The sequence below is a fragment of the Salmo trutta genome, chromosome 20 (assembly GCF_901001165.1).
Source record: "Salmo trutta chromosome 20, fSalTru1.1, whole genome shotgun sequence".
NCBI classification, from domain to species: domain Eukaryota; kingdom Metazoa; phylum Chordata; class Actinopteri; order Salmoniformes; family Salmonidae; genus Salmo; species Salmo trutta.
Genome location: NC_042976.1, coordinates 29,579,114 through 29,605,382, shown reverse-complemented (window position 1 = coordinate 29,605,382; position 26,269 = coordinate 29,579,114). Strand labels below are relative to the sequence as shown.

Sequence of the window (26,269 nt, the reverse complement as noted above, 5' to 3'; positions counted from 1 at the left end):
AGAGAGAGAGGGTGAAGGAAGGGCAGAAAGGTGGGGAGAGGGTGTGATGTATCTGCTATAGCAACATCTATCACGACCCACTCACACACACACACACACACACACACACCACACACACACACACACACACACACACACACACACACACACACACACACACACACACACACACATAAATACACACCCGCCAGCTGAAGTAGTCCCCCTTCCACCCCACGCTCTCAATTCAGCCCCCTGCCTACCCAGGGAGTAGACAACGTGCATTGTGGGGCCCAGGCCATTCAGTCACGTTCTCCACACACTCGTTTTCACTTGTTCGCTCTAGCCTCCTTGACCCTCTCTCTCTCCCTCCCTCTTTCTCTCCCTCCATTCTGGCAGCCAGCTAAGCGAGGGACGATCATAGTTCACAGACCACTCCAGTGGGAGGCCATTCAACCTTTGCTACGGAGCACCGGATCGTACACACACACACACACACACACACTAATTAATAAACAAACTCCATGAAGATCTATTTCAAAACCCAGAATAGGAAAGTGTTCTCTTCTCAGTTAGTCCACACAGTAGAAAATGCCCAAAACTGGTCTCTCTCTCACACACACTCACACAGCGTCAGAACTTAATACGCACTTCGTTGTGACCTGTGTATGGTGAAACTGCTGGTTGCGTCTAGCAAGAAGTCCCTATATAGCCAAATCAGTCAGTCAGTCAGTCAGTCAGTCAGTCAGTCAGTGAGTGAGTGAGTGAGTGAGTGAGTGAGTGAGTGAGTGAGTGAGTGAGTGAGTGAGTGAGTGAGTGAGTGAGTGAGTGAGTGAGTGAGTGAGTGAGATACTCGGCTCCTCCATCATTGGAAAGAAACGCGTCTGTGGCTCGAGCTGCTTCGCGACCGGCATGCCGCTTTTATTACAGTGACCCCAAGCTCATTAATCACCCTCTCCCTCGCTTGCGCAGCTCCTCCCTTCCCCCTCTTCTTCCTTGCCTAGAGGCTTGAGCACAACCGAATCCTGCCTGCCTGGCTTGCCCGAACAACATCTGCATGAGATGAAACTGAAAACTCTTAAGGTGCCTGCATACTGGGTTCTGTTTGCTCCCTAGCAGAAGAACTTGGCTAGACGAAGTGAGTGTCTGTGCCTCGCATACGCCCTTTACTATAGACATTCGCTTGAAAAACAAGAAAAAAGCTGACTATTTGTCCCTCTTGAGACACCATAGCAACAACATAGCCAGTATACACTTCCTCAAAATAGTCTGAATTAATCTAAGATAAATCAAGAAATCTATAATAGATTTTTACGTTTTTGCCAAGGAGGACTTAGTCGCGTAATTTTACATCTAAGATTTTAGCGCAGTATTTCTCAAGTGAAAAAATGTGCATGAAAACTAGCAGTCTCTCGTTGAATGAAAACAAACACTTAATTGAAAAATCCCATCCATAGTTCCCACTCTTACTAGGACTACTACTGTTGACCAATCACTAACGAAGGGGTGTAGACTTCGGTTAGAGCGAATCATTTGGATGGGCATTAGGTTTCCATAAGGGGGCAGATTGTGTACACGCTTGCTCATGCACAGATGATATTAACACTAGAACTGCTAGGCCTCGAGGGACACCCCTTCAAGCTAATTGTGACTGCAACATTCTAACAGTGTAATTAATACATTTCAAATATGCTATCGCATATTAGCTTCTTGTAATAACAACCTAATTTTAAGAAAGTGTAATCACCAATTGTGAATGAAGAACAGGGTGGGCCACTCCATTGTATCATTATATGGTGGGATGGGACATGCCATACTCCAGACTGCATCAGATACACGGGTCACACATACCGAGACAGAGCGGCGCTGTTACCCTTGCATCTTTCTTTCACCGGCGTCTCGGGCAAATAAATTATCAGTATTTTAATATTTTATTTGGACGGGAAAGGAGGCCAGGCCCCCTAAGGACGCCCATAATGCCGGCCCTGCCCCTGCCGAACACCAAAACGAACAAAAACGTCACAAAATGTCGTCATAATATATGCGTGATCGGTTTCCAAGCATGTGACAGGCATTATGCCCGGTCATCCCGGATGGCACGGACCCTTTATGCCCTGTGTGTGAGAATCAGGCCCGAGAAAGTCCAAACAGCCGGGATCGTTGTTTTTCCCGTCCCGCCATATCGTCACTTGCACTGTTTGTTCCACACACTCATCGAAAACCTTGTCAGGGGGACTGAATTCAGCAGTCGGAAGGGGAAAGAGAAAAAGAGTGCAGCCAGATTGTATGTCAACTGAGGAACATGGAGAGGTTGAGAGGAGAGAATAGAGGGTGGAGGAGAGGCGGATGGATGGAAAGGCAAACTGACCTCTCCTCCATGACCATCCCATACATTTGGGCCCTCTCGTGACTCATCCATGGGGGAACCGTTCCGTACATCTGTGTAGCGGAGAGCATGTCATCCCCTCATGGGACAGTCCGTCTTAAAACACCTCCAACCGACCAGCGCTCTGCAAGAGAGTTAATACCAATCGGTGCTATGACGCTCTCCGTCGGTCCATCCATTTTGGCCTAAACTCACAATGTTAAGCAATAAACCACATTAAAAGCCTACATAAAACAGCAGAGTGCATTAGGCCTACAAAGAAACCTGTAGGTGTGGGGTTACAGGTTTCGATTGTTCAATTGGTTTAAGGGATCGGCAACACAAGATTGATTAGGGCGAACGGGGTTCAAAATCAAATCTAATTGTATTGGTCACATGCGCCGAATACAACAGATGTAGACTTTACTGTGAAATGCTTAGGAGCCCATTCCCAACAACGCAGAGTTAAAAATTGAGAAGAACGTTTGCAACAAAAAATTATAACAATATAATAATAACAAGGCTATATACAAGGAGTACCAGTACCGACTCAATGTGCAGGGGTACGAGGTAGTTGAGGTAATTCAGGTAATACAGTATGTACAGTACCAGTCAAAAGTTTGGACACACCTACTCATTCAAGGCTTTTCTTAATTTTTACTATTTTCTACATTTTAGAATAATAGTGAAGACATCAAAACTATGAACTAACACATATGGAATCATGTAGTAACCAAAAAAGTGTTAAACATATCAAAATGCATTTTATATTTGAGATTCTTCAAAGTAGCCACCCTATGCCTTGATGACAGCTTTGCACACTCTTAGCATTCCCTCTACCAGCTTCACCTGGAATGCTTTTCCAACAGTCTTGAAGGAGTATGCTAAGGACTTGTTGGCTGCTTTTCCTTCACTCCGCGGTCCAACTCATCTCAAACCATCTTAATTGGGTTGAGGTTGGGTGATTGTGGGCCAGGTCATCTGATGAAGCACTCCATCACTCTCCTTCTTGGTCAAAGACCCCTTACACAGCCTGGAGGTGTGTTGGGTCATTGTCCTGTTGAAAAACAAATGATAGTCCCACTAAGAGCAAACCAGATGGGATGGCGTATCACTGCAGAATGTTGTGGTAGCCATGCTGGTTAAGTTTGAATTTTAAATAAATCACAGACACTGTCACCAGCAAAGCACCCCCACACCATCACACCTCCTCCTCCATGCTTCACGGTGGGAACTACACATGCGGAGATAATCCGCTCACCTACTCCACGTCTTACAAAGACACGACTGTTGGAAGCAAAAATCTCAAATTTGGACTCATCAGATCAAAGGACAGATTTCCACCGGTCTAATGTCCATTGCTCATGTTTCTTGGCCCAAGCAAGTCTCTTCTTATTATTGCTGTCCTTTAGTAGTGGTGTCTTTGCAGCAATTTGACCATGAAGGCCTGATTAACGCTGTCTCCTCTGAACAGTTGATGTTGAAATGTGTCTGTTACTTGAACTCTGTGAAGCATTTATTTGGGCTGCAATTTCTGGGGCTGGTAACTCTAATGAACTTGTCCTCTGCAGCAGAGGTAACTCTGGGTCTTCCTTTCCTGTGGCGGTCCTCATGAGAGCCAGTTTCATCATCGAGCTTGATGGATTTTGCGACTGCACTTGAAAAACCTTTCAACATTCTTCAGATTTTCCGGATTGACTGACCTTCTTGTCTTAAAGTAATGCACTGTCATTTCTCTTTGCTTATTTGATCTGTTCTTGCCCTAACATGGACTTGGTCTTTAACCAAATAGGGCTATCTTCTGTATAGCACCCGTACATTGTCACAACACAACTGATTGGTTCAAATGCATTATTAAGGAAAGACATTCCACAAATGAATGTTTAACAAGGCACACTTGTTAATTGAAATGTATTCCAGGTGACTACCTCATGAAGCTTGTTGAGAGAATGCCAACAGTGTGCAAAGCTGTCATCAAGGTAAAGGGTGGCTACATTGAAGAATCTAAAACATAAAATATATTTTGATTTGTTTAACACTTTTTTGGTGACTACATGATTCTATATGTGTTATTTCATAGTTGTGATGTCTTCAATATTATTCTACAATGTAGATGTGTCCAAACTTTTGACTGGTACTGTAGATATTAAATATACAGGCTATATATTTAAAACGTGTTTTGGATATTTCTTAGGATAGAGAAAGATAATGGCAGCTTTAGACATTTTTCATGTCAAGGGAGGGTTTCTCTACATTTCTGTAGGTCTATAAGGATAGGCTATATGCTGCCTGTCCACCATGCCTAGGCCGTAAATGATTTACAGTGTCCGAGGCCGGAATGTTTGACAGCTACGCCTCTACAATGCACAGGTGAATTGTAAAAGAACCAGCTGCGCATCTTTGAAGAGCTGGTTGTGTATGTGTGTGTGTGTGTACAGTGTGTGTGTGTACAACAGGAGGAAAAGCCAGACCACGTCGACGCCCATCCCTGGTGCTAAGAATAGTTTGCACAACAAACATCTCTCGGCGGCAATCCATCAGGCCGCAGCCTGGCGGCAGGCAGACCGGAGAGGGCCGGTCGGGCTGCGTTTAGAAAACAGACCGCTGGAGCGGAGCACGATTCGCACTATTAAACCACCGGGTGTTTTTAGCAAGTGTCATCAGAGAGAGAGAGACAGAGGAGCAAGAGAAAATAGAAAGAGAGAAAAGAGCGAGAAGAGCGAGAAGAGCGAAAAGAGCGAAAAGGAAAAGAAAGAGAAGGGAAACAGTGGCGCACAAACAACATTGTGAATTCCATCCAATATCTATTTATCTTCATCTACGATTCGTGCTATGACTATTTTCAAATTGCTAAAACACTGTACATAGCTCATAATATAACACTTGAAAATGTACAAAATATTTTTGGAACCTTTTTGAGAGCAATGTTTTTGGTTGATGTTGTTACATTTGTTTCTTCTCACTTGTTTTTATTTCACTTGCTTTGGCAATGTAAACATGTTTCCCATTACAATGAAGCCCTTTTGAATTGAATAAGCGAGAGAGAGAGAGAGACAGAGAGAGAGAGAGAGAGAGAGAGAGAGAGAGAGAAAAAGCAAACAGTGAGAGAGATCTGTTCCAGTCCGATCTCGTTTCCTGTTACTATCACGCCTTCAACTCCATCTGACCTGTCACATGCGGAGGAACAATAACGTCCTCACGGCCAGCGCTCAACCAACTCCCCAGGCTGCCCTCCTTTCAGTTGTATACCCCAGGAGAGAAGAAAGGAAGCTGTGTGTGTGTGTGTGTGTGTGTGTGTGTGTGTGTGTGTGTGTGTGTGTGTGTGTGTGTGTGTGTGTGTGTGTGTGTGTGTGTGTGTGTGTGTGTGTGTGTGTGTCAGAGCAGTGGTATGGGTCATCAACCCATAAATATCTCGTCTTTATACGCACAACTGGCTAAACTGTTCTGGAGATTCAACTAAATGTAAATGTTTAGGCTATGTGACATTGCTGATAAATATTAAAAACAACAAACACGTTATATTGATGTGGGTGGCGTAGGCTATAAATCTGGAAATGTGTTCATTTTTCCGTGCCTGACATGCTGCTGTGCAAGTCCTTCTCTCTAGGCTCGAGCAAACTGGGACGAGGGCGGGGGGAGTGGGCCCGGGGCCATCTCTCTCTGGAGCGCAGAGGCTCGAGCTTCTGCTCTAAAAAATGCAGTGTGACGCAGGATAATCTCCGCAGCGACGGGGGTGAGGAGTGAGGATTAACACGGATTAATGCACACACCACTACGCAGGGCTCGGGTGTGTGTGTGTATGTGTGTGTGCGCGCGCTGCCAAAACGAAAAGAAAGCGCATACCACTTGGGTGGACCGAAAATAAAACAACGAAAACAATGCTCAGAATGGTTTAAAAGTCACGTCTAGAGATTAGCTTTACTGCAATCTATTCACCAAAATGAAAACTGCATCTTTGCCCGTAATGCCAGGAGGCCTTATCATTTTTCTCGTTTAAGGTAATACAAAGATTACAGGTTGGAAGTAAAATAATAGTTCTCAATGTGTGTTTTGATTACTATCACATATTTATTTTATTCCTTTGTCACATTCATTACCAGGATCATTATACACGACAAAGACAACAAATGTAGCAACCCTTTCTCCAGGGTCCTTGCTCTCCGGGATCCTACCCCATTGCAGATGGTTAAGGTTAGGGTTAGGCTAGGGTTACGGTTATGGAGAGGTTAGGGTAGGGAGGTCCTAACTATCTCGGATAGAACTAGCCCTTTCTCCAGTACCCCAGTTTTCTCGTACACTCTCATGCATAACAGCACATCTCGAGAGACACGCAGCTGCCAAAAGAGAGAGAGAGTGTCTGTGTGTTTGCGTTACAGCGTGTGTGTATGTGTGTGTCTGTGTTATAGCGTGTGTGTGTGTGTAGGGTGTGCTGTGTGTGTGTGTGTGTGTGTGTGTGTGTGTGTTAGGGTGTGCTGTGTGTGTAGGGTGTGCTGTGTGTGTGTGTGTGTGTGTGTGTGTGTGTGTGTGTGTGTGTGTGTGTGTGTGTGTGTGTGTGTGTGTGTGTGTGTGTGTGTGTGTGTGTGTGTGTGTGTGTGTGTGTGTCAGAGAGAGAGACTGGTGTAGGGAAACTCCGAGACAGCTCCCTGTAGACACAGAGAGAGAGACGTGGGCAGGCCTCCAACATTTCTACGCACGGAATACTAGCGCGGCACGATAGGCAGCCAGCAGCAGAGCGCAAAAGGACGGATACGGGGGCCAAACCGCGCAGAGGAGGGCTTTCACTTCCCACTCCACATGATACAACAATCCCGTAGTCAGTATGCAGCAGCTTATTCCGTAACACACAGGGACTGAATGTGAGAGAAGAGGACAGAGTGTCACAACATGACCATGAAAAGTCAGAAATTCAATTACAGAAAATATTACACAACCAAGTCTGAATCACTCGTTATCCCAACAATGTAGCACAATATATCCACAGTTGTCAACAAATTATCAGCACGGGGACGGCTACATATTAATCTATAATTTCCATATAGCGAACACGTTATGACCAATGAAATACATAACCCTACAACGGGGACATTGTGTCCATGCACACAGTCCCGTGGCAGAGGGCGTGGGGAGGTCGAGGAGAGAACGGACGAGAAAGAGCTCCACTATAGCGCGCACACACGGGAGAGAGAGAGAGAGAGAGAGAGAGAGAGAGAGAGAGAGACAGAGAGAGAGAGAGAGACAGAGAGAGAGACAGAGAGAGAGAGAATGGCTGTTTAAAACAGCTGTCCATTATTTGCGCGCGGGCTGTACACATGGCCTCTCGCCCTCCCGCCACACAGGCGAATGCAAGTCAGTGCGGGAGGACTGTCCCGGGAGCATGACCGCCAACAACGCCGACATTGTGTGACCCGTGCTGTCACTGGAGAAGCGGTGACGGCCGCTGAACCATGCCATTCATCCCGGGCCAAATTAGTACTAAATGGACCTTTTATGTCCCCAGAGGGGCCAGGATTGTAGTAACAGGGACGCGCATGTTAGTCGCCTTAGTAGGCATTGTAAACCGTTTTGGGGATTTCTGGTAGGCCTATATCATCAAAATAAATCAATCGCAACATGTTTTTTGATTAATTGAGCACTGTTAATCTGACAATACTATTGGAAATTAATGTTGAAAGTTCCATTTATATTACTAAAATGTAATTTGAAAATGATGTTGTAGATGCTTCCTGTTGACAAGACATTTTGATAAATAGCCCAATGTCAAAACACTGTTTTAACGTGTCCAAATCAACAACCAATATGAAAAAACAGTTTGTGATATTGAAAACATAAACTGTACTATCTACACATACTGTACATAGTAATCCTTTTTTAATTTTTTTTTAACGAACCATCTTATAAACTGCACACGCACCAAAAACCCAATAAAGTGCCAATAAATCACTGATATCGATTAGGGGGAATACAGTTGTATTCACTGTTGAAACTAACACAACAAAAAACATGGAAACTGGAGATTTTTTTCCATCACTGGATAGAGAACCTGCAGAACACAGCTACATGTTGATTTGTGGCTCCCAAAACAGAAAGAGAAATGCATCACTTGTGTCAATAACTCCGATCCATACCACGTTGAAATCAATTGTGCAAGAGGGGGGAGATGTGGTTCTTGTTCAAACTAAAACAGCTCAAAAACCACACGGAATCTGGGAATAATATGTACATCACTGGTTAGAGGACAATTTGTAGAAGACAGTTAGCTACATTTTGATATGTTGTATTTGAATTCAAGTGGGTCGCCAATGTGGTAAGTGTAACTCAACACTTTTTCTGTTAATCACACGCTGTTAAACACACGCTGAAATCATTAGAACAGGGGCAAACCTTTGGGGTGTAGCGCTGTTTAAACTAAAACTATTCCAAGGCCACAAGGAAACTTGGAATAACTTACAGGCCTACATGGTTGGTTAGATGAGAACTTGTAGAAGAAGGCTTGAGTATATTTTGGAATGTCAGATGTTGATTTCTGGAGGCTGCCATCACGGAACAGGTAATGAACCACTTTTTCTGTTAGTTAATTTAAACGAATCAAGATGTGGCATTTGATATCAACAGTGACAATGGTTGGCTGCTATTTAAGTGATAGCTTGACTGTCCAATCCATGTATTGGGGGTGTGTGGCCAGCGACTTGTATAGACTGACCGCCCCAAATGTTCTGTGCCATTTAATTTAAGTGGTTCTAAGTCCTGCCATCCCAGAGTGTGTGACAAAATCAACCGTTGTGTAATTCCACTAAGTTGTATTGGGTGAAAATGCAAGCTTGTGTAAGGTATTAACTCATACTGTCCACATTTGGGAAATTAGCCGATATACAATACTTTTATATGGCAAAATAATGAAACATGTACGTTTAAGATGATAGTTTCTGAGTGGGCAACATATACTATTACAACAATGACATCTACACACAGAGGCCAGTTTATTAGGTACAACCATCTAGTACTGGGTCGACCCCCCTTTGCCTCCAGAACAGCTTGAATTCTTTGGGGCATGGAAACATTGCCCAATTGGTATAAATCAAATCAAATTTTATTTGTCACATACAGGTGTTTAGCATATGTTATTGCGGGTGTAGCGAAATGCTTGTGTTTCTAGCTCCGACAGTGCAGTAGTATTTAACAGTGCAGTAATATCTAACAATACACACAATCTAAAGTAAAGGAATGGAATTAAGAATTATATAAATATTTGGAAGAGCAATGTCAGAGTGGCATAGACTAAGATACAGTAGAATAGAATACAGTATATACATATGAGATGAGTAATGCAAGATATGTAAACATTATTAAAGTGACTAGTGATCCAATTATTAAAGTGGCCAGTGATTTCAAGTCCATGTATAGGGCAGCAGCCTCTAATGTGCTAGTGATGGTTGTTTAACAGTCTGATGGCCTTGAGATAGAAGCTGTTTTTCAGTCTCTCAATCCCAGCTTTGACGCACCTGTACTGACCTCGCCTTCTGGATGATAGCGGGGTGAACAGGCAGTGGCTCGGGTGGTTGTTGTCCTTGATGATCTTTTCGGCCTTCCTGTGACATTGGGTGCTGTAGGTGTCCTGGAGGGCAGATAGTTTGCCCTCCAGGACAGCAGCACTCTCTGGAGAGCCCTGTGGTAGCGGGTGGTGCAGTTGCTGTACCAGGCGGTGATACAGCCCGACAGGATGCTCTCAATTGTGCATCTGTAAAAGGTTGTGAGGGTTTTAAGTGCCAGGACCAAACATGTGCCAGGAAAACATTCCCCACACCATTACACCACCAGCCTGTACCATTGACACTAGGCAGGATGGGGCCTTGGACTCATGCTGCTTAAGCCAAACCCTGATAAAGCCATCAACATGAAGCAACTAGAACCAGGATTAGTCGGACCAGGCAATGTTTTTCCACAACTCAATTATCCAGTGTTGGTGATAACGTGCCCACTGGAGTCGCTTCTTGTTGTTTTTAGCTGATAGGAGTGGATCCCGGTGTGGTCCTCCTCTACAATAACCATCCGTCACAGGGTCCGACGAGTTGTGTGTTCTGAGATGTCGTTCTGCACACCACTGTTGTACTGCGCTATTATTTGCCTGTTAGATTGCATGATTCTTGCCATTCTTATTCGACCTCTCATCAACGAGCTGTTTTCCCCCACAGGACTGACACTGGATGTTGTTTGTTCGTCACACCATTCTCGGCAAACCCTATACATAGTCGCTGTGAAAATCCCAAGAGGCCAGCAATTTCTAAGATACTGTAACCGGCGCGCCTGGCACCGATGATCATACCACGCTCAAAGTCACTTAGGTCACTCGTTTTGTCCATTCTAACATTCTATCGAAAACTAACTGAATTCCTCTATGCCAGTCTGCCTGCTTTATACAGTAAACCACGGCCACATGACTTACAGTCTGTAGGAGCGAACCTTTTGTGAAAGGGGTGGTGTACCTAATAAACTGTACTTAGTGTATTCCTCACTCATTTAACCATTTAGAGAGTTAAATGCTCTCAAACACAATTTAACCGGGTGCTCTAGACTGAAGCCTCCATAGTGTGTGTGCAGTAGCCGGAACATTTAAAGTCCCTAGCCTTAGTCTTTTCTTTGAAACATCATATTACACATTTTTGAGGTTTGAGAATGTCCCCACTGGGCATATACGTCACATCAACGTCTATTCCACGTTGATTCAATGTAATTTCATTGAAATGGCGTGGAAATAACGTTGATTCAACCAGTGTGTCCCATTGGGCCATGGCTCAATCAATATGGAGATATTTGGGAATATAATATCCCCTGAATAAAATGTATTTTTTAAATGTAATTTCTTGGCTGCGAATGTGGTGGAATTGGCTGTGAATCAGATAGGCCTACTGTGTGATGAAATTACGTTCAAATTATCCATGCTGCTGCTATGCTTCAAATGAAATGTTTAATGCAGGATTTCTATATAAAACGCACACAAGACGGTACTAAATCTAGTTGGTGGTACAGTAACCGAAAAAGGTAGGGAACCACTGGCCTAGCCCACGTCTTGCATGTATATCCAAACTGTGCGTAATTAAGAACTTTATGGTTCGGTGGAAAATGAACGTTCTCTTGAGCGGTGTAATAGAAATAACGCAACACACACACGCCCCCTCGAACTGCCGCGCTCTGCGCAGAGTCTGTAGGATTTCGTCAGCAGTGGGCGCTAACATCTAAAAGCAAAACGGGCCCGCTTGATCAAGATGGGGCCTACTTAGACGAAAAGGAGGGCGACTGGCTGGCGAAGTGTCATCGTCAACATCCTCTCCCAAAATTATCATTCGGTGAGGTCATGAACATAGGCCAAATAAATAATCCACTCTGCACAAAAGCAACATTATTCGAATTAAAATATCATCACACTCTAGGTCGGACCAAGGAGGGACCGGGATGGTTGACACACTTAATTCGGTGTTAATTTGTTCCCCATTCAATGAAAGAAGGACAGTATCTCACATCAGGCTATTTGTCGTCATAGGCCCTCACGCTGTGGGTGCTATAAGGGGGTAGTGACACGTCTCTCTGCGGGGAAGTGATCCGTGTGCTCGAGGCCTCCGCGGAACTAAAAGCTCTGTGAAACAGAGAGAAAAAAGGCCTCTCCCGTTTCAGCGCGAGGTCCCAGGAGGCCTGGACGGAGGCACAGCTTCAATCAAACCATGACATCTCCTCCGGGAGGAGTACAGCACACCGAAACTCGATCTCCCCCATCTCTCCGCCATCATGCCTTCACTTTTGTTCACAGGCACCTCGCATGAGCAGCCAAGAGCGCAGCGGTGGTGTTGGGATTGTTGTTGTATTCAGTGAAAGCACACAAACAACAAGTGACATTAGCCTAAAATGGGAGGGCTGAAGCTTTGTCTCAGCAACGCTGTAAGCATAAAACATTACCTATAATCGGGGCTACAATCAATCGCTAGACAACAACATAATGACCGGGGATATAACAACACAAGCTCAAACTACATGCCTGGCCATAACTGCAGCTGGGATATACTGTGAATCATAAAAACATAACGGTTTATCTTTAATAGGTCATACTGTCATTATTTCTCACTTCCCATACAGAAGGATTACTGTCCATTTCACCATATCGAACCAAAGTCAGGTGACACACATGGCCACAGAGAATTATATTGACATATTAGCGCATGGATCCCCCCTCGTAGATCCATTGATTTCAGCCGATTACAAAACGGCCCAACAGCGTTTAATGGGTTTAGAATGGCGGCGGTGAGATTGTTCCTGCGCGACCCAGATTACCATCTCCATGCCGCCCCACGGGGAGCCCAGAGACGCTGTCACAAATACCAGATCCATCAAACCGCAGGACAATAGCCTGCCAGGCTCCGTGTAGACAGGCACAGATCGGAGATCAGGGTAGGCTTTACCCTCCCGATCCAATCATTTAAGGACATAAACACACAATTGACCTTAGATCAGTGTCTATGCAATCTTCTTCCTGCTCCATTTATAAAGTCCCCGACCTGCCCATATAGACATGGTGGTATAGTGTATGGAGAGATAGTAACTCGAGCACGAGAGGAAACAATGACCTTGCTACACGTGATGGCGAGCCATTCAATGAAATAACGTGCAACCTACGCTATAGCAGACTAATCTACTGCATCGTCAGGGGGGAAATCAAATTATGGGGCCTCTCATTTTCTTCTTCCTTTCATGTCTAGTTTCTTGTCCCCTCTCGCTCTCTCGCCTCCCCCTCCCTGTCTAGTTTCTTGTCCCCTCTCGCTCTCTCGCCTCCCCCTCCCTGTCTAGTTTCTTGTCCCCTCTCGCTCTCTCGCCTCCCCCTCCCTGTCTAGTTTCTTGTCCCCTCTCGCCCCAGTCCCCCCCGTTCCTCTTACTCTCTCTCGTGCGTAATGTTGACCTCTGGGCGCGAACGGACACCTGGAGAATGAATCAGCACGGCTGACCTCATCCCACGAGCATAGTAGACAATGAGGCGCTAAACAGTCCAATGGGATGCTATCAAATAAACTGCAACCAGAACAACATCTAAATGAACTGTTTCGGCGTTATGAAGTACAGAAGCCCGTGGTGGAATCAACTCGGTGAGATTGAAAGTCCAAGTATAGGTCAGCTGATTAAACGTTAGCCTATGCACTATACACAGCTTTAGAAAGAAGCGGGTCGTTTACTCTGGGCCATTCAGACACTCTTATCCAGTCTTTCAATAATTCCACAAAAAATGATACAACAACCACGTAATGCGTACAACTTTAGTAAATAAAAAACGTTTTCAAACGGGTCACTCACGAACAATCTCAATAAAGATGTCATTACGCATAGCCATCTAGCATAGACCTGCAGCGGCATTGTCCAACAAATCGATAAGATCTTGGCTAAATATGGATACCTCCCACTGTTACCCTATGCTGTGTGCGCGCGCGGTGTGTGTGTGTGTGTGTGTGTGTGTGTGTGTGTGTGTGTGTGCTCTGTGCTGTGCGCAAGGCCACTGAAGGCTTGGAGGAATTCAAACAAAACCAAGATGCAACTTGTCAAGATATAGCCTATATGGAATTTTGGATATTGGAAACAGAACACCTTCCACTGGGCATAGACATCAGTTCAATGTCCAGTTCTGATTTACATTTGGTTAAGTCATCAACTAACGGTAATTTAACGTGAAATAAACCAAACATGTCACCCATTGGATTTAGGTGAAAATAAATCCTAAATTGAATGTTTTGGTTGAAATTACATGGAAACTACGTTTATTCAACCAGTTTTTGACCCGTTGGCTGCTTCATATGATTTATCTTGTATAGGGGTAAAATAATTTCTCTATAGCCATCTCAAATGTTATATTTACATTGGGAAAGCACACCCTTCTCTTCCTTCTACTATGAGTCCGTTTGCACAGACCAAAACCTTCTCTATCCAAATAAACCACATTATTTTCCCACTTTCAGGGTATTTACTATCATTGCTGAGTCATGTCAGGGGACAATCGCAACGCAAGCTCTCACTTTGACTTTGGTCCTCTGCCTATCTGTCTATTTGAAGTGATCACTTATCTGCCACAATGACTTGGGAGCAAACACTATGTCATAAATCACGGTTTCCCCCTATACCATCGCTAGGCGGTTGGGGAAAGAGTAGGCCATGCCCCGTGTAATCTCCTTCCCAGCCGTGCGTAGTAGGCCTAGGCCTATGACATAAGCGCAGGCAAGCGAAGTAGCCTATATGTATATTTAAGTACAAGGCTAAACAGGGTGTGGGTGTTTGTGTATATGCTGGTGTATTTGAAGCGGCGTTTGTATACCAGAGAGACGATTTGGTCGACTCCAATATTCTAGAACCGTAATTCTAGAACCCTAACTAATACCATTGAGCTGCAACCAATGAGATAGGAGACATCGATCGCGCCCCAATTAGTGTTCTATCGCTGGCCCGAGGTCACACACGCCTCATGCGCGGCGAAAAATCATGCAGTCATTGGGAGAAACCCTGGCATGAGGCGGTGGCTGCGTGCGGAGCTAAAACATGGGTGACAATATACCTATATGGAAGAAAACTATCTCTGAAAAAGTTAAGGAATTTGCTGGTGCAAGGTGGTGATTTAAGACTGAAACTGCCAGGCAGGCAAAAAGCCCTGTAGCCTGTATCCCAGATCGGGTTCAAATGACAGAGAGATGGAGTGTGTTGAACTGTGTTGAACCGTGTGTAAACGGAACAATCCCCTCCTCTTGGCAGGGCGAGGCTGGATTCCGTAACCTTGTTTAGGGCGCGCACACGCACACATTGAGAACACTTGGATCGATCTGGTAAAGAAAATAAGGTTTATTTAGTAGCCTAGCCTACTTCAGTCTTATCAGTCACTTTCCATCCAACCGTTCTCGGAACCGTTCGTTGACGGGGAAGCCTCGTCCTGTATGACTTACCGACTCATCGCTCTCCGGGTTGACAGGACGGTCCCGGTCGCCAAGCACAGGGCCGAATGACTAACTAAACCCATGTTATTTATCAACCACATGCCACTGCCCCGCCGAAACACACAAAGACCACCCTATGCGCTATTCTTAGAAGTTGCCGTTCCTCTTTCTCCCCCTTCTCGCTCTCTCACGCACGCAGACACCGCGATAAAATCCCTCCGAACCTGTATAGTAGAACTTTACACAATTCTCTTCCAGGCTTCGTAAGCTTACACTTCTGGGTTGACAGAGTCATGTTGGAGAAAATCAATTTATGCCGTTGTGGTGGTGATAGGCTACCCACAATAGGCTATCCTCTCATACGCGAGGGGAGATCAAGGTTTATAACCCAGTGGCAGAACGAATACAAGACCCACCAAAACCAAACGTCTTTATTACCCAAATAATTGTCTTACCTGGTCAATATCCTCTATTTCCGACTTTCCTTTTCCCGTTTTTCCAAGTTGTTCCCGGCTCTGAGCAAATATTCGTGCGTGGAGGTTACGATTCCGTTATAAAAGCATAGACATCCCGGGCCAGCGAATATTCAAACCGTTGGATATAAATCAGCAGAAGTGTGGCTAAAGGGTTATTTACTTGTCAGTCAATTAAACAATGTGTTATAGTTTTTCCTTTACACTCGCACAATACTTTTTCACAGTAATATGTCAATATGTTTCCAGACGAGAGAAAATGCCGTCAAAATCGACTTAGTGTGACAAATCCCTAGAATAAGGTTTCCAATCATCCTTTATAGAACGTCCCAGCGGCTGGTAACGTACAGTTTAGCAGTGCGCAAGGATACAGGTGGCGAGGTCCGCGGACTCCAGAAATGCATTCAGCTCGGTCGTATCTCTCAGCGCCATGTTGGGTTTTATCAGAGCATGCCGTTTCAAAGCTCTTACTTCCAATCTCGTCAATCCCAGTCTATTCCGAAAATATACTATTTATCTCCGGCGATATTGTGAAAAAGGTCGGGAATGTCTATCTTTCCGTAGTTTTTCTCTGAAAGCTCCTGGTAGATCCTTTCGTGCCGAGTTGCTGAAGACGCCGAACAGGGCGCGCGGAGCGGAGTGGGTTGCTGTACCGCGAGCGACTCTCTCAATCGCGCAGACTCTACCCAGAAGGCCAGTCGGGAGACCGCAATTACCATAAACCTCCTGCACATACACCGCGCGCTGGGGCGGGCGTGTAAAACAAAACACTAGCTAGAAGAGGGGGAGGGTGGCAGTGAACGGTGAAAGGGAAAAAATAAATGAAGGGTAGAAATTGACTGGGGGATGACGCCGTAGCTTAACGGGAGGTTCAGGCAGAGAGAGAGAGAGAGAGAGAGTGTGGGATAAGGAAAGTGAAGAGGTAAAGTAGGATTATGACAGAGAGAGTGAAGTGGAAAAAATAAGGGAGGGAGAGAACCTGCTCTTCCAAGTTCAATGAAGGGCCGTTTATTCTGGAACTTGAAGAAAAGCATCCAATGTAAAGCCTCCACACCTCAGCCACTAAGTCAGACCCTCAGGGGCCTATGTTGATAGTGTGTTTGTGTGTGTGTGTGTGTGTGTGTGTGTGTGTGTGTGTGTGTGTGTGTGTGTGTGTGTGTGTGTGTGTGTGTGTATATATATATCTGACACCTGGGGTGTCAAGACAGTAAACGCTGTGCTGTCACACACAGTGAACTAGATGGGCAGACATGTCGAGTTCCAGCCCAATGTACAGAAGATTGTGTTTTACACAATTACCCAAACATTATCTCACAATTCAAATATGTCACACCACCCAAACATATTGACAGGGGATGGCAAAGGACACTGGTTTTACAGCATATCTATTTTTCTCTGTACATATTTGGGTTCAATGTTGCATGTTGCAAAGTCATGCCATGCAGTGAGTTTGAGAAGTGTGATGAGGAAGAGAGGATGAGAGAGTGACCCAGAAAGAGAGAAAGGAGGGGAGGAAGAAAGACAGACCCAGAAAGAGGAAGTGGGAAGGCAGACGTTCTGTTGGTTGCTCAAGGCTGAGATGAATCTGTTAGGTCTGCGTGTCAGAGGAGACAAGGGATATCCAGCCTAGCCGGAGGTGTGGTGTGTGTGAGGGAGAGCGAGCGAGAGAGAGAGGGAGGGTTAGGGAGGAGGGAGGGGAGAAGAGGCCAGGAAGGAGAGTTGGCAGGGGAAGGTCTGGGTGCAGTTTATGCAGCTGCTGAGAGTAGGAGCTGAAAAAGCACTGCCTGACACACACACACTCTCTCTCAAACACACACATTGAAAAAACATACAAATTAGTCCTTGAAGGCAAACTGTCAGGTGAGAATTTTCCTAAAACTATCCCACCGAAGTCAGAGAGAGAAGCAGAGGCAGGGACAGGAGAGAGGGAACCAGATAAGACAGACAGAGAAAGAGAAAAGAGAGAGGAAGAAAGAGAGAATGCAGAATGAGAGGAGATGAAAGAGAGGGGCTGAGTGCTGCATTATTCTGCTCTGAAATCAGAGAGCCGTCGGCCCCAAGGGATTTGCACACACACACACACACACACACACACACACACACACACACACACACACACACACACACACACACACACACACACAGGCTATTAGCATGAGAGTGGGTGGCGAATCCTGAAACGCCTGGGCTGGGAAGGGTTGCTTTAGTAGTGAGGGTATGGAAGGTGAATCAGGGAAAGGGGGTGAGAGAGAGATACACAGATCAAAAACAGGTTTTGTTTCTATTTAAAAATACGAAAACTGTTCACACTAAACTCAGGTCGTGAAGAATACTTTGTCTATTTTCTTTCAGAGAACTGAAATGTGTCATTTGCATTCAACCAAGCCCTCTGAGCCTTGTGACATGGCAAGGAAAAACAACCTTTTATAGTAGGGGAAAATGTCCTAATATTGTCATAAACATATAACAAATGGCATATTTCAGACTTTCAGTGATAGGTATCGATCTACTTAAGTGCAACCAGGAAAAGGCCACTTGATGGAGTGTCCATCTGACAAAGGCTGGTAGTGTTGTCACTGGCCTGGTCTAGAAGGTCAAAGCTCGGATGCATGAATGCACACGTCCCCTTTCAGCTCTGCATTGAACCTCTGGAGCATGCACACACAGCCACCATAGGCTGAGTCACGGGCCAGTCCTACATCAGAGCTCCAATCAGAGCACTGACACCATCTATCTCTCTCCCTCTCTTTCAAATGTAAGAGCACACACGTCAACTGAGCTCTGAGAAAAACAAGCAAACCTTTCAAGGCTGAAAGCCATTGAATGAATCTTTGTGGTAGAACAGTCAGAGCTCTGCGAGTGTGTGTGCATCCATGTGGGTGTGTGACTTTGTGCTCATGTAAGTTTGATTGTGTGTGAGGTAGTTGTAGTTGCCCCTGTATATTTATGTGAAACAGTCAGAGCTCTGAGTGTGTGTTTGTGTCTGTGCATGCGTGTGTCAGTAAACCAAAACAGTGAATGCACACACACACCCCAGTGTAGGAGCAGCACTCTGGGAGGTCACAGTGATCCAGCCATCTGCTGCTGCAATCAGACACTGGAGCAACGCTGACATACACACACACACAAAGCCCCATGGAAACAGTTAGAGCAGCACACACATTACTGGCAATCGCACACAGTACAGACACACTGGCAAACACACTGCTGCCACACACACACTCACACACACACACACACACACACACACACACACACACACACACACACACACACACACACACTGCTGACACAGACAGCCAAAGACGCACACATAAAGACACACACACTTTGCACAGAAACACACCCCCCCCCCCCCCCCACCCCCCACACACACACACAAAACACATTCGGTTAGGGCAGCCAACATGCAAACTAGCACAGTGTCACGCACAATGTCTCACTAACACACAAATGCCACACGCACACCTCAGGCTCAGGTTTCAGGAAGCTCTTTGCACGCAGCTCAGCTAGCAGCAGCCGGTCCTAATCAGCACAATCCACCTGCAGATCGTTATGGATCGCTTACCGCAATCCACATATGGACAGGCACACACACTTTTATAATATACACTTACTCAGACAAACCCTACTATTTTTCTTTAGCACGCACACACACACACTTTCTAACACATGGACACCTCTCTTACACTCATACTGCGCCCTCACTAATCATCGGGGAATCCACCTTGAGATCGTTACGGATTCCTTATCACAATCCACACACGCGCACGTACGCAACAGCCCCCCCGCCGTGCCGGGCTAACCGGTTCCCCACAGGCGCGCCACGCTGCGTTAGCGCAGCCTCACCAGGGATAATTACAGACCAGCGCAGCGGGGCAAGCCTGGCCCCGTGCCAAGGCTGATCAGTGATACAAAGAGAAACGTGAAGCGAGAAAATCGGAAAGGGCCAAGAATATAGAACCCTAAAACTCAACTCTGGACCTCGAAACCAGTTCCATAGCATTTTTTTCATTGTTCCCTTCAAATCAGGGACTGATTTAGACCTGCGACACCAGGTGTGGGCATTTAAATATGTCAAAAGACAAAAAAGATTAGCCTGGATTTCAAGCATTCTGAGCAGACCACTAGCCTTTTATAGCGCAGCGAAGCTCCCCCCCTTCTCTCCCCACTCTGGCTGAGCTGTCAGGCTGTGCACACTCCCTCTCAATTCCAATTTAAGGGCTTTATTGGCATGGGAAACATATGTTTACATTGCTAAAACAAGTGAAATAGACAATAAACAAAAGTGAAATAAACAATAAAAATTAACAGTAAACATTACACTCACTCAACTTCCAAAAGAATAAAGACATTTAAAATGTCATATTATGTCTATATACAGTGTTGTAATGATGTACAAAAGGGAAAATAAACATAACTATAGTTTGTATTTAGAATGGTGTTTGTTCTTCACTGGTTGCCCTTTTCTTGTGGCAACAGGTCACAAATCTTGCTGCTGTGATGGCACACTGTGGTATTTCACCCAGTAGATATGGGAGTTTATCAAAATTGCATTTGTTTTCTAATTATTTGTGGGTCTGGGTTATCTGAGGGAAATATGGGCATACATTTGGCAGAAGGTTAGGAAGTGCAGCTCAGTTTCCACCTCTCTCTCTTTCAAATAAACACACACACAAACACGCTCATAAACACATTGGGCTACCGAGCTCCGAGAGGCCTCCGGCGCTTCACTCCCTTCCCGTGCTACTGCGATTAGCCATGGCAGGAGAGAAGGCATGATAGTGCGCAATATTTTCTTGTTGATGTTGCTTTGAGGCATCTCACTTTTGTTTATTTCACTTGCTCTGGCAATGTAAACGCGTGTTTCCGATTCGAATAAAGCCCATTTGAATTTAACTGAATTGAGAGAGAGAGAGAGAGAGAGAGAGAGAGAGAGAGAGAGGCGCTCGAGACGGAAAAACGGAGTACGTTTCCATAACTGAGCTCTCATCTCCGCCCTTCCATCTTCCCTCTCGCTGGTTCATTTCCACTTCTCCTCCCCCCATTCCCTCGTTCTCCTTTCCGTTCAGGCTCCACCGCAGCAGATAAATGTCCGCGGCTCGAGAGGCGGCAGCTGGTATCTGGGGCGGTGACGGCGGTCGGCAGACGAGGGAAACATATAGACTGTGTGTGTGTGGGGGGGCTCGTTTTACCGCATTTGGGAATTAAATGGCCCTCTATAGAGCCTGTATAGCACAAGACAAGACCAGACGAGGCACGTTAGGGCACGTTGGGGGAAAACGCCCCCCCTAAGGAAAAATGTATATTTTTTGACAAAAAAACAACGTTCAGTAAGATATAGATATGTGCATACTTGCTATCCTTACGAAAACACATGTTAAAGGGCAGAATTTTTTTTGTTTGTTATTTGATAAAAACAGAAACTTTAGAAAGTGGGCGTTTTGCAACACTGTCGCCCCCCCCCCCTCCACCCCCACCCCCATAGGGCAAAATGCCTCCTGAAAGTGTGTTAAAATAAATGTTATATGTTTAATTTAGACATTTTACAGTAATTGACTCTTAAAAGCTAAAGTCTAGGTATCTTATTTTAATTAAATAAGTCAAATATCGAAACCAAATGGCATTGCACACCTCACTATTAAAAGGTTTTGATTTATTAAGGTCCCTATTTTCATTTGTGCACTTCCTGTCCAAATCATCCTAAAGTATCAAAAAATGGATTATGTAAATCAATGAAATTACTAATAGATTATCTGGACATGATTTGGAAAATGCTGATACAGTGCCTTCAGAAAGTATTCAGCCCCCATGACTTTTTCAAACTTTTGTGCGATTAAAATGTATTTAATTGTACTTTTTTGTCAACGATCTACACAAAATACTCTGTCAAAGTGGAAGAAAAATTCATTTTTTTTTAATTAATGGTAAATAAAACACTAATATAATTTGTTTAGATAAGTATTCAACCCCCTGAGTCAATACGTTAGAATCCCCTTTGGCAGTGATTACAGCTTTAAGTCATTCTGGGTAAGTCTCTAAGAGCTTTGCAAACCTGGATTGTACAATATTTGCCCATTATTCTTTTTAGTGTTCTTCAAGCTCTGTCAAGTTGGTTGTTGATCATTGCTAGACAGCCATTTTCATGTCTTGCCATAGATTTTCAAGCCGATTTAAGTCAAAACTGTAACTAGGCCACTATTGAACATTCAATGGCGTTCTTAGTAAGCAACTCCAGTGTTTGGCCTTGTGTTTTAGGTATTGTCCTGCTGAAAAGTGAATTTGTCTCCCAGTGTCTGTTGGAAAGCAGACTGAAACAGGTTTTCCTCTAGGATTTTTCCTGTGCTTAGCTCTATTCCGTTGCTTTTTATCTTAAAAACTACCTAGTCTTTGCCGATGACAAGCATACCCATAACATGATGCAGCCACCACCACATTTGAAAATATGAAGAGTGGTAATCAGTGATATGTTGTGTTTGATTTGTCCCAAACATAACACTTTGTATTAAGGACATTAATTTATTTCTTTGCCACATTTTTTGCTGTTTTATTTTTGTCCCTTATTGCAAACAGGATGCATGTTTTGGAATATTTTTCTTCTGTACAGGCCTCCTTCTTATTACTCTGTCATTTAGGTTAGTATTGTGGAGTAACTACAATTATGTTGATACATCCTCAGTTTCCTCCTATCATAGCCATTAAACTCTGTAAATGGTTTAAAATCACCATTGGTCTCATGGTGAAATCCCTGGGCGGTTTCCTTCCTCTCCGTCAACTGAGTTAGGAAGGAGTCCTGTATCTTTGTAGTGACTGGGTGTTTTGATACACAATCCAAAGTGTAAATAATAACTTAACCATGCTCAAAGGGATATTTAATGTCTGCTTTTTCACGTTTACCCATATACCAATAGGTGCCCTTCTTTGCGATGGATTGGAAAACCTCCCTGGTCTTTGTTGATGAATCTGTGCTTGAAATTCACTGAGGGACCTTACAGATATTTGTATGTGTGGGGTACAGAGATGAGAGTCATTCAAAAATCATGTTAAACACCATTGTTGCACGCAGAGTTCATCCATGCAACTTATCTGACTCGTTAAGCAAATCTTTACTTATTTGGGCTTGCCATAACAAAGGGGTTGAATACTTGACTCAAGACATTTCAGCTTTTCATTTTTTATTCATTTGTAAAAATATATATCTATAACTCCACTTTGACATTACGGGATATTGTGTGTAGATCAGTGACACACAATCTAAATGTAATCAATTTTTAAATTCAGGCTGTATCACAACAGGGGTGTGAATACTTTCTGAAGGCACTGTATAGAGTAACATTGACTTGCATTGGATTGCCTGGGGGCATTTTTGATTATTTATCTTTAGGCTCCCCTACTGGTTTATTAAAAAAAAATATAAATCTAATTTCATTAGAATATATATATATATATATATATATATACTGCTCAAAAAATAAAGGGAACACTTAAACAACACAATGTAACTCCAAGTCAATCACACTTCTGTGAAATCAAACTGTCCACTTAGGAAGCAACACTGATTGACAATAAATTTCACATGCTTTTGTGCAAATGGGAATATACAACAGGTGGAAATTATAGGCAATTAGCAAGACATCCCCAATAAAGAGTGGTTCTGCAGGTGGTGACCACAGACCACTTCTCAGTTCCTATGCTTCCTGCTGATTGTTTTGGTCACTTTTGAATGCTGGCGGTTGCTTTCACTCTAGTGGTAGCATGAGACTGAGTCTACAACCCACACAAGTGGTTCAGGTAGTGCAGCTCATCCAGGATGGCATATCAATGCGAGCTGTGGCAAGGTTTGCTGTGTCTGTCAGCGTAGTGTCCAGAGCATGGAGGCGCTACCAGGAGACAGGTCAGTACATCAGGAGACGTGGAGGAGGCCGTAGGAGGGCAACAACCAGCAGCAGGACCGCTACCTCCGCCTTTGTGCAGAGGAGGAGCAGGAAGAGCACTGCCAGAGCCCTGCAAAATGACCTCCAGCAGGCCACAAATGTGCATGTGTCTGCTCAAACGGTCAGAAACAGACTCCATGAGGGTGGTATGCGGGCCCGACGTCCACAGGTGGGGGTTTGTGCTTACAGCCCAACACCGTGCAGGACGTTTGGCATTTGCCAGAGAACACCAAGATTGGCAAATTCGCCACTGGCGCCCTGTGCTCTTCACAGATGAAAGCAGGTTCACACTGAGCACATGTGACAGACGTGACAGAGTCTGGAGACGCCGTGGAGAACGTTCTGCTGCCTGCAACATCCTCCAGCATGACCGGTTTGGCGGTGGGTCAGTCATGGTGTGGGGTGGCATTTCTTTGGGGGGCCGCACAGCCCTCCATGTGCTCGCCAGAGGTAGCCTGACTGCCATTAGGTACCGAGATGAGATCCTCAGATCCCTTGTGAGACCATATGCTGGTGTGGTTGGCCCTGGGTTCCTCCTAATGCAAGACAATGCTAGACCTCATGTGGCTGGAGTGTGTCAGCAGTTCCTGCAAGAGGAAGGCATTGATGCTATGGACTGGCCCGCCCGTTCCCCAGACCTGAATCCAATTGAGCACATCTGGGACATCATGTCTCGCTCCATCCACCAACGCCACGTTGCACCACAGACTGTCCAGGAGTTGGCGGATGCTTTAGTCCAGGTCTGGGAGGAGATCCCTCAGACCATCCGCCACCTCATCAGGAGCATGCCCAGGCATTGTAGGGAGGTCATACAGGCACGTGGAGGCCACACACACTACTGAGCCTCATTTTGACTTGTTTTAAGGACATTACATCAAAGTTGGATCAGCCTGTAGTGTGGTTTTCCACTTTAATTTTGAGTGTGACTCCAAATCCAGACCTCCATGTGTTGATAAACTGGATTTCCATTTATTATTTTTGTGTGATTTTGTTGTCAGCACATTCAATTATGTAAAGAAAAAAGTATTTAATAAGATTATTTCATTCATTCAGATCTAGGATGTGTTATTTTAGTGTTCACTTTATTTTTTTGAGCAGTATATATATATATATATATATATCACTTTTTCTAAATGACAAAATATTAGATCAATTTAGCTCAACATCGTTTTGGGTGGATCAACTTAAATTGAGATGAGAGATTAGATTTTTAGTTGAGCAAGTGTTAATAAAAAATGTGCGACAAAGTGATTTCTGTGAGAATTACAGGACGTGGGTGTTTAACCCTGGTGGGTGTTTTACTCCAAGACAACATAATACAGCCATAATCATATGCATGGTATAGGAATTAGTTAGTGCTGTGCACACGCAACACAGAGATAGGCTACACACACAAACACCCACCCACTCACTACTCACACACACCACAAGCAAACAAACTAGCCCGTGCTGTGTGTGTTTGAGTGTTTGTTTGAGTGCGTGTGTGAGAGAGAGAGGAGGGGGGTGTACATTTCATGCAGTTCCTCACCCAGCTTGTACAGCCCTCACAAGCACGCACAGACAGACAGCCGGGCGAGCGGGCGAAGGGGATTGATTTATAGAAATCTAATAATCTAGATCTGCACATTGTTCGCCATTGTATTATCAATCAACCAACTCTGACACTGACAGGCAGTTGAACCAAGAGTGGAAAGAAGGCTGGGAACTCCCCGATGAGAAAACCCCCTATTTAGAACCACATAGGCCCCATTATAGGGCCGTTTGCTGAGCAGTTCCCAGCGTGTGGCAGAAGCAACTCGTGCAAGAGAGTAGGCCTAAAAATATTTATGCTAGAGGGAAATCAGTGAGTTAGCCTACAGTGCATTTGGAAAGTATTTAGACCCCTTGACTTTTTCACATTCTGTTACGTTACAGCCTTATTCTAAAATGGATAAAATAAAAACATTTCCTCATCAATCTACACACAATACACCATAATGACAAAGCGAAACAGGTTTTTAGAAATGTTTGCAAATCTATTGTAATGAAACAGCAGGGAGCAGGCCTCGAACACTCGACCTTCTAGCCCAAAGGTCCAGCGCGCTATCGACTCTGCCACAAAAGCATGCTGAAGTGGCAGAGTCGATTTCCGCGCTTATAAACCCAGGGTCGTTACAGTATTAAATATAAAAACATAAATATCTTTTTTACATAAGTATTCAGACCTTTTTCTATGAGACTCGAAATTGTTTCCATTGATCATCTTTGGAGTCCACCTGAGGTAAATTCAATTGATTGTACATGATTTGGAAAGGCACACACAAATCTGGGGAATCCCCAAGAACAGAGTTGCCTCTATCATTCTTAAATGGAAGAAGTTTGGAATCACTTTCCTGACCAAGGCCCTTCTTCCCCTGATTGAATCACTTTCCTGACCAAGGCCCTTCTTCCCCTGATTGAATCACTTTCCTGACCAAGGCCCTTCTTCCCCTGATTGAATCACTTTCCTGACCAAGGCCCTTCTTCCCCTGATTGCTCAGTTTGGCCAGGGGCCACCTGGCCAATTATATATATATTTTTTCACCTTTATTT

At 44.6% G+C, this 26,269-nt stretch overlaps 1 protein-coding gene across 1 annotated transcript in view; it reads right to left on the bottom strand.

The window, feature by feature from the left end:
- The window catches only part of LOC115156299 (BCL-6 corepressor-like), a 55,934-nt gene extending 39,409 nt beyond the window's left edge, over positions 1–16,525 (bottom strand). Inside the window, 2 exon segments of the mRNA XM_029703750.1 lie at positions 2,348–2,489; positions 15,747–16,525. Of these exon segments, the coding sequence (XP_029559610.1) occupies positions 2,348–2,436 (89 nt within the window). The 5' untranslated portion in view covers positions 2,437–2,489; positions 15,747–16,525.
- Positions 16,526–26,269: the final 9,744 nt, after the last annotated feature.